Genomic DNA, 10,060 nt, shown 5'->3' with positions numbered 1-10,060 from the left:
AGAGAGAGAGAGAGATAATGTGATGTTATGACATCCAGGTGCTAATATTTTTCACCAAAAAAAGAATTCCATTTAAACAGATTAATTATAAAATGTTCATAAAATTTGGTAAATACTTAATCTTTTATTTTCTTTCTCTTTTTCAAGGAGTGAAAGGTAATACTCTTTAATTTTAAAATAACTTCAGTTCTCTTAAAAGTCTCTCAAATCTTTGACATATGAGAGTATGTCACAATTACAAAAAGTCTAGAGCAAAATTATGATTAAAGATCATCAAATACACTTGCAAAAAATGGAAATTCACTTTGCATTTTAATACGTAAATATGTATTACTTACATCCCAGCTGCCAGTGAGGCTAGGAAAGTGGGTTTGTGGCATCTACCTTTAAGGAGAAGGGCTCTTCAGCTGGAAAATTTCCCAACTTTGTCTTGATCTTCATCTCTGTGTGTATGTTTATGTATGTGTGCATGTTAGGTTTTGAAAATTTAAAACGGAAAAAGAGGGAAAAAACCCGTTCTCTTTATCCAAATTAATCACTTTAACATTTAAATATATGCTTTGGAGATTTCATTCTGTTGATTATTTAACATATATGGAAGAACACCCATATATATCCATGAAAAACTGAACATTACAGATAATGCTAAAGTTCACAGTGAACCCAATATTGCCATTCTTCTGATCTCATTCACCTTCACAAGAAACAATCCTTATTATGAGTTGGATGTATTTTTATAACTTTTTACATAAATATGTGTTGATAGAAATATATATATTGTTTTGGTTAGTAAAAATTTACCTAAATGGGATCATGCTATACACGCAGTTCTATAATTTGTCATTCTCCTTCCATGTGCTTTTCAGCTCTGTACGTATTGATAGGTAGAGGTCAGATAGTCAGTAAAAGTGCAAATAAATCAGTACAACAGGACTACAAGGAGATTTGGTAGCTGGGGGAAAGGCTGTGCTATTACCCCTTCAAGACGTCTTAGGATTTTATGTTCCTATAACAGAAAATGCCCATAATCTGGATGGCAGCCTTATTGGGCTGTTATGTACACCTAATGTAGTGCTATCTCTGTACACAAGGTGGCAGAATCTCTTTAGTAGAGTCATTTCAGATAAGGTAAGACAGAAAGCCACACCTATACAAAAATTAAATAAACATAAGAATTTGGCCATATTAGAGAAGAAAAAAAACCTCAAAACTTCAAGGGAATTAGTTATTCGCTTCCTAAGATTAGCAAACAAAATGGGTATGTGGCAATCGCCCAGTTAGACTAACCTCTAAGTAATAATTTGCTTGTTTGCCAACCATTCTGAAATAGATTGCCTTGTCTGGTAGCAGAAACTATGTAGTGGTAATAGATTTTTGTTTGTTTCTCTTCCCTAACTGCTTAACTTCACCTTTAAAATTTTCATATAAACTGGCACTCTCAGCTGAAGAATAATTAAAAGCTCTCCAATATAAAATATATTCAGTCTAAAATACAATTAAAAGGAGACAAATGGCTTTCATATCATGGCAATTTATTCAAAGTTTATCAGCATAACCTAATGACTCATTTTACAATCAAATATTTATTTGTATTAGCAATCCAACAATTACACAGAAACTCCAGTATAATTTAAAATAGCATTCTTATGGAAGAGTATTAAGTAATTGTTTCCATGAGAAGGTGTAGCTCTTCACGGCATTTTCCAATCCACAGACACTTTTGTTTTCTTCGAAAACACATAATAATTAACATAGTGTTTGCCAAGTACCAGACAGTCAGGAGCATACAGATTTTAATTCACCCACACGATAACCATAGGAGATTGGTGCTATCATTTACTCCACTTTACAGATGAGGAATCTGATACAAGGGGCTTAGGAACTTGGCCAGAGTCACATAACTAAGATGAAGCCCAGATGGGATTTAAACCCACAGCAGGCTGGCTTCAGAGTCCATGCAATTAGGGAGAATGGTGTTTGGTTTCTCCTGCACAGGAAGTAACACAGACTACTGTTAGGTGGGAAGAGGGAAATTTACATTTGAAAAGGGGTTCTGTTATTTAAAGGGATTCGAAACCATCCTCATAAACACTATTATACTAGTAGGTCCAGTGAGTTTTCTTAAAGACGTTACTAGCATGTCTTTTGCCTACTTTAAACACCAGGGAAACCAGAAAGAAAACAGGAAAAGCTCTTGTTGAAAGCATTTTAGAAAAATATATTTCAGAAAAAAAGGACTTTCGAGAGAGCGTTGGTCACTTTAAATTAAGTTTCCAAATTTGGAACATAACATACATATATTTATATCTGTGTGTGTATTTGTGCGTGTGCATATTTGTAAATGCATTATATTATGCACATATTCTGTGTGTGTGTGTGTGTGTGTGTGTGTGTAGAGACAGAGTTTCACTTTATCACCCTCAGTGGAGTGCCATGGTGTCACAGCTCACAGCAACTTCCAACTCCTGGGCTTAGGCAATTCTCTTGCCTCAACCTCCCAAGTAGCTGGGACTACAGGTGCCTGCCACAACGCCCAGCTATTTTTTTTGTTGTTGCTGCAGTTTGGCCAGGGCTGGGTTTGAACCTGCCACCCTCAGTATATGGGGCCAGGGCCCTATTCACTGAACCACAGGCGCCGCCCTATGCACATATTCTTAATGTGTATATTTTTATTCCCTGGGGATAGATTTTACCCAGAGATAATCAAATGCATTTTGAGCTAAAATGGGTATATGATGACACAATATTAATTTAAAGCAGAAATAAGTTTTGGCTAAAAATAATGAAATGGGTTTTTTAACTTTTAGTTACCAGTTGTGACATTTACTTGATCTAGCAAACGGTCCAGACATCTTTGGAGTTTAATTCCATTATAGAGTAACTTTTCTTCCCCCTCCCCCTTACAAAGTGTTTCTGCTTCACTTCATTATTGAGGATAATAAATTAGAAATTTGCACCGTAAATTCTTTGTATAAAAACTCCACACTGTTTTTCTAGATTATAAAATGTGAGGCACACATTATGGTAAAAAAAGAGCACCCTCAGATGTACTGGTATTATTATTAATGCAATGGAGAACTTTTGGTCACTTAGAGAAATCCTACCTTCATGAACATTCAGAATTTTTCATATTTATCTTGACCGAAACTCAGTTTTTCTTCTCACATTTGTGGGAGAAAAAAAATCATTTGCCCATTGCAAGAGCGGTTGAGACCCATTTGCTGTTAGGAAAATGAACTCTGTTCTCAGCTTGCTTTCGCTGGTGTCCCATAGAGGTAGTCCCTGAATCACTGCTGCCACCTGCTGGTCCAGTGATGGTTAGAGTTTAGAAAAAGCAGTGCACAGTGCTCCAGTCAAGATGATGCAAAATGCAAGCATCATTAATAGGTAGTTTCGTAGACCCTGAATAATACAAAAGAATAATGGCAATGAAGAAAACCCGAATCAAATAAAGCTTACAGACTCTTCAGATTGCTAGGAACCTTACTATCTGTTTTTGCCACCTGTGTGGTTTTTTGCTATTCCCTCTAAGAAATCATCTAGATTCTTATGAAACCCACAAGAGCCTTGCTAATTTCACGTATTCAGTAAATACGTGTGGCTACCCACTAGGCATCAGCATTGGCCTTTACATCGCTAATCATATGAGAGGTAGCAATTAATCAAATAATCACTAAAAAGAACGTTACAACAGGAGAGTGGCACCGACATGCAGATCACCATGCCAGTATGGGAGTGTGTAACAGGAATGTTAACAACCCTGGCTTGACAGGCAGGGAGTGGAGCTTCTAACTACAAGGATCAGTGACTTGGCCAGGTGACTGAGGCAGCAAGGAGAGATTCCAGGTAGAAAGAATTTTCTTCCCCTGGTAAGGGAAGACAATATATTTCTAGGGACAGAAAGAAGTTCCGAGTGATCAGAGCAGTGAGAGCCAAGTGGGGCATGATGAGGGTCAGAGGGGATGGGCCGGGGCAGATTTGCACTGTTAGGTTCTATTTTTCCCAAGAAATGGGAAGACGTGAAAAGAATTGGCTGCTGGATGTGGTGGAAATTTTAGATTTGAATTTTTTTTTTAATTGAGATAGTCTACTTGGTTGCCCTTGGTAGACTGCCATGATATCAACCTAGCTTACAGCAACCTCAGACTCCTGGGCTCATGTGATCCTCCTGCCTCAGCCTCCCAAGTAGCTGCGATGCTCACCACAAATCTGGCTAGTTTTTCTATTTTTAGTAGAGACGGGTTCTTGCTCCAGCTCAGGCTGGTCTCAAACTCCTGAGCTCAGTGATTCACATGCCTCGGCCTCCCAGAGTGCTGGGATTACAGGCGTGAGCCACTGTGACTGGCTAGATTTGAGTTTTTAAAGCCTATACTTTTTTGGTAGGTAGGATGGAGAACAAATTGGAAGGGCAGATGGACACCAGGAAACTGGTGAGGATGTGCCTGTGGTCCCCGAGGGGGAAGATGAGGACGCACAGATGGAGTGTAGGAGAGGGAGGGGAAGGGTGAGGAAGGAACACAGAGGGGCGTGAAGAATGCCCACATTTGACTTGATCTGCTCTGCACAGGACACTGTCTTAAAGATGAGACATAACCGCCTCCCTATGTAGCCCAGCTCTTCTTTGGATTAACAAAGAAATGCCTTTCTCTGTTAAGCAGAAATATTTAATTTCTTTTACGTCCTAGCTCTGGTGGTAAAGATAGATTGATTTTAATATCTCTCCTACAAGATAAATCTTCAAATGTTGAAAACCAACTTTCTTATATCCCCTAAGGTTTTCTTTTCAATACTTTAGCTCTTTGGCCATTTTCCATATGGAATGTTTTCAGACTCCCACATGGTCCTGGCCATTCCCCTCTGCATGACTGCCAGTGTGTCCTTATGCGTATCCCTTAAAGATAGACCCCGTTATTCTAAGAGAAGGCATCGACATCACCACATAAAATGGGGCCAGCACCTCTAATTTTAGATATAAGATCTAAGATTATATTCAGATTTTCCAATAGTCTATTCATATAATTCTATTATTAGCTTTTTCTCAAAAGGAAACATGACGATGATTTATTTATAAGTTATTTAGTAGCCACACACAGGTTCTGGAGGAGAAAGGGGGAATGGAGAGGTGGCAGCTCCAGGCAGTGGTAGACATCCTGCCTGCTTTGGGTCTGCAGTGAACAGAGAGGGCCGATGGCCTCCCTCTCTTGTGAGAATTTTGGCCACTGCTGTGTGTCAGGCTAACAGCCTCACACTGTCCACATTTGAGGCAAAACTCAGGGAAGGCAGTGGGATGGAACATTGTGTCTCTGGGGAGAGAACTGACCCACTCTTTGGGGGGAGTGGGTTCAGAAACAGCAGTACCCTGGGCTCTGTCAGGGGCTAATCGCTGGGGCTGGATTGGATTCATGAGATCTCCCCAGGGCCCGAAGGAATCAGTGAGGAACGGGACCCAAAGCCGGGCTCCTTCAGCCTGACCACGCAAAGTGAAGGCTGGGAGGCTCACACCACTCTCCTGGCCACAGGGGATGGAACTCTGTCTGGCAAGGTGTGGTCTGGTCTCATCCCACCTCCTTCCCTCACACTTCCTTGGAGCTCTGTGTTTCCAGTTTAACTCACAGAAAGCAGAGACCAGAGGTTACAAATCCGGATAGAGCAGACAGAGGTGAAACAAAGTCCAGGGTGGAGGGTAACGGGGAAACTGCCAAGGAAACTGCTCTTTCAAATTAGTAACTCTTAAGCTTAATGTCAACAAATATGTAAACAAAACACCTCTGTATACCTACCATACACACACACACACACACACACACACACAAAATTTCCTCATCACAATAAGGAACTGGGATAGAGTGGGTTAATCTGACTCTGATGCCAGAGACAGGTCTTTGGTGGGGCTAGTTGACTCGTCTGATCCACTATGACCCTCAGCGCTGACAGAGGCCACTCTCATCGTAAGTGTCAATAGTGCAAGTCAGCACCCTAAGCCTTGCCAAGGGGAGAGCAACTGAATTCAACACCTCTCTCTCTCTCTGTCTCTCTCTCACACACACACCCGGCTTTAGATTCCCCAACGTCTTTTTCTTAGTTTTGAAGACTGCAGTGCTAACCTGGGCACCAGCACTGATGCAGAATAGGCACTCCAAGAATAAAGACACTCAGGTGATTCCCAAACATACTTCATGAATTAGAAATGGATGTAATTACGTAAATTATAAAAGGGGCTTAAATTATAAGCACTCTCCAACCTAATGATGTGAATTGCTAAGTTCTATTTTATTACCTGCATGGACCCCAGACTAATGTTCTCAGGGAGGTGATTGTTCCCCTTCAAGGTTAAGGATCTGCCCGAACTGCCCAGTTGCTTAGAGAAAAACACTGACTGTCCCTGGGCAACAGCAACAGCTTGCCTTTGTCAGAGGTGAGTGTTGACCCCTGGAAAGAGCATACTAATGTCTTTCCATAGCAGATTTTTAACTTTGATATCCCGAGTAGCTGCTAAGATAAGAGACCATTGCATTCTTCATTTGGGAGTAGCTACTCATGATAAAAATTGCTGTGGTTTAATTCCCTGCTTTAGTATCACTGTAGACATACAGTAAAAACTGGTAAAAATATAATTGTATCTAGCTTAAAAGTGAAATATTCTAAAAAACATTCTCAAAGTGTAACAGATATCAGATATAAAATGGCATCAGAACCCGAGTGCTTTGGCTCATGCCTGTAATTCTAACACCCTGGGAGGCAAAGGTGGGAGTGGGCAGCTGGTAGGATTGCACAGCAGTTCCTGACCAGTCTGTGCAAGAGTGAGATAAGACCCGGTCTCCGAAAACAACTAGCCGGGCACTGTGGCGGGGTCCTGTAGTCCCAGCTATTTGGGAGACTGAGGCAAGAGGATCACTGAGCCCAGGAGTTAGAGGTTGCTGTGAGCTCTAACACCACAGCACTCTAGCCTAAAAGAAAGAAAGAAAAGAGAAGAAAAGAAAGGAAAGGAAAGAAAAGAAAGGAAAAAGAAAGGAAAAGAAAAAAGAGCATCAGAAATACAAAAACATCCAACTGATACACTGAGGGCATTAAAATTAAAGAGAATAATTTAACTCTTTTGCACAAAAGATGCTTGGAATTCAGATTAGGTCCTTGCAGCTGTACATTGTTGACTTTTAAATACAGTAGAACCACCTCCCTGCACGGACCACCTCCTTAAGTTGACCTAATTTTCAGAGACCTGCCATGCACGGTGTGTACGTGACAGCACAGTAGGCCTAGTTCCTTATGTTGGCCACCTCCATATGTTGACCAGTTTGTCACCGTCCTTTGGGTGGTCGACTTGCAGAGGTTCTACTGTACTCATCTTCAAAGACTACTGTAATGTTATGTAACTGACAGGACCTAAGAGGCTTAACGATAAAGGCTTTGCTTTTGTTTTCTTCTTTAGAGCTTAGAGAGTTTTGTCTTGTTTCTAACAACAATACTCTAAAAATATTCTTATCAGATTTCAGTTTTGGTATTTGTTTCATGACTCTTTCCTAAACCGGTTACAAGTAAAGTATTTAAAACAAATCCTTCAGCTGCCAAGAGGTAATTAGGCATCCTACGTACAATGGTAAGTACCACTAGACATCCCTTGAATTTTGTTTGTAGACCGATTTATATGTTTTTGTGTGTGTGTGTGTTGTTTTTAACTCTAGAAAGTTTAAAAAGGTTTAAAGGTTTTCTTTCAACTTGGCCCTCTCTTTCAATACTTGCTAAAGTCATTTTATAAAATAGAAAAGGGCAGACAGTCATTTCCAATGTTTTAAAATCATTACTTTATAGGAAAATTTCCCAGCTACTATTAATTACCTATGTTTCAGAAATATGGGACATGTGCTGTCATGCTTTTTTATCTTATTTATTGCTTATTTTTTACATAAATCATTGGCCAAACTTTAGAACCTACTCTGATAATTCTAGAAAGAGATCCCTGGGATTTTACAGGGATCACAGTGGATGCAACTGGGAGAACCACCCAGTTATAACAATGAGTTAGTTGTTTCATCAGGAATGGGGTGAGCCTCCCCATTTGCTCTGATCTTTTATGTCTCCAGTAAATTTTTACAGTAAAATATAACATTTTATAAGTCTAATACGTTATTTGTTAACTTTATTTTTAGATTTGCGTAATGTTTGCAGTCATTATTAACAGCATTTTCCTATTATTAATTATTTTAGGGTGGCATATTAGAAAACTATTGATTTTATATTTATCTGATATCCCAAATCTTATTAGATGATCTTATTGGACTTTAAGACTTTTAGCTGATTCTCCTATGTGTAAAAAGATTTCATTTGCAAATGATAATTTTCTCATTTGTTTTCCTATATATATATATTTGTTCCTTTCATTTCTTCATCTTGTCTTTTTAAACTAGCTAGAACTATAGAAAATATTGAGCAATAGTGATAGTTAAGAAATCTTTGACTTGCAGAGACCTCTTGTTTTCACCTTAGGTATATATTTGCTGTTTTGTTTTGATAGACGTCCTGTACCAGCTAAAGCTTCCTTTTATTTCTAGTTTATTAGGAGGTTGATACAGTATATATGATCACACCCCTTTTCTTCTGTGTCTCTAATATGGCAGTAAATACCATAAATTATTTTATGTATTATGTACCATCCTTGCATTCCAGAATTAAACCTTTACTTGGTTTACTTATCTAGTTGGTCTGAGGTGTCTTTTAAGAGATGTCTTTAGGGGAAAAAAAAATCTCCTGAATGTTCTGTTCTTTAGCATTCATAAAAGATTTTGAAAAATTAAATCTAGGCCAGCTGGTTAGGGAAAGAATTCTTTTATGCAGCTAAGAGGATTTTTAATTCACTTGATATTATTGTATTGGTGACCCAAACAATTTTCATGTATTTCCTGCTTTAATATAAATCTGGGAATTATACTTATATTATAATATTATGGCTTTTCAAATCAAAACATTTCACTTAGGATGGTTGAAATGATGTTTTAAATCTAAAATTCAATATTAAAGGTCAGCTAGGAATACATTGACTTTATGATTCCCAGAAATTAGCAATGGTGATCTTCTAAGAACCCAAAATTATTTGCTGTTACAGCTGGATATCAACACAGGAATGACAGTGTGTGTGGCTCCTTGACAGAGAGTTATTCTGTACTGTGTTTGATAAAAACTCATACAAAATACTAATTACAGATTAGTATTCTTCAACTGGAGATTTTTTTCCACAAAAAAAGTAACTGGGAAGAGTTCTAAAGCATGATTTTAAAAAATTGGTTAATTAATTTTTTCTTTTTTTCTTAGAGACAATGTCTAGCTATGTTGCCCAGCCTGGACTCAAACTCCCGTGCTCAAGTCATGTCCCCATCGTAGCCTCCCTCCAGAGTAGTTGGGAACACAGCCACTCACCACTACCCTGGCTAAAAACAGAGACATTCTCTGATTTGGGCTTTTTATATTCTATTGGCAGTTTGGGCTAGGTCATATGATGCTCACCCCTGAACCCTCCTGAGCCTTTCCTGTACTCTTGGCACTGTTGTGAGCACCTTACTGCTCTCAGGGTGTTTATCCCCATGTTCAGATGAAGAACATATGTGGAGAGGTGAAGAGATGTGGTCAGGCTCATGCAGTTAGTTTGTGACAGAACTAGGAACTGAAATTAGGGGGACTCCCGATCCCATACGTGTTTCTTCCTTTTAGAATTGGGTTCTTGCTATGGTGTCTAGGCTGGTCTCAAACTCCTGGGCCCAAGTGATCCTCCAGTTTCAGCCTCCCACGTAGCAGGGCCTACAGGCAGCCACCATTGCACCCAGCAAAGCAATTTTTAGTGAAAATACACGCATGTGCAGTTGACAAGAACTGTGTGATGAATGGAACTGTAAACCCCCATCATTCATACTTGGAAGGGTCATGGAAATAAGCACCTGTTACCCACACTGTTTTCCTATAAAGTTGCTGGTTTGACCCGGAAGCCTCTGGGAGGCATAGGGACCAATATAAAGTTCGATTCCCAAGTTCCCTTCACCTCAAGGGATATTTGAACCTTAGGATAAAAAAA

At 39.3% G+C, this 10,060-nt stretch overlaps 1 protein-coding gene across 1 annotated transcript in view; it reads right to left on the bottom strand.

Moving 5' to 3' along the window:
• Positions 1-2,791: 2,791 nt before the first annotated feature.
• TMEM144 (transmembrane protein 144) overlaps positions 2,792-10,060 on the bottom strand; it is a 35,482-nt gene continuing 28,213 nt past the window's right edge. The window contains exon 11 of the mRNA XM_023516043.1: positions 2,792-3,402. Within this exon, the coding sequence (XP_023371811.1) occupies positions 3,319-3,402 (84 nt within the window). The 3' untranslated portion in view covers positions 2,792-3,318. The remainder of the gene's footprint in view (positions 3,403-10,060) is intronic.

Source organism: Otolemur garnettii, unplaced genomic scaffold (genome assembly GCF_000181295.1).
Source record: "Otolemur garnettii isolate 467f Iridium unplaced genomic scaffold, OtoGar3 scaffold00085, whole genome shotgun sequence".
Classification (NCBI taxonomy): domain Eukaryota; kingdom Metazoa; phylum Chordata; class Mammalia; order Primates; family Galagidae; genus Otolemur; species Otolemur garnettii.
This window is presented reverse-complemented; position numbering and strand designations above follow the sequence as displayed.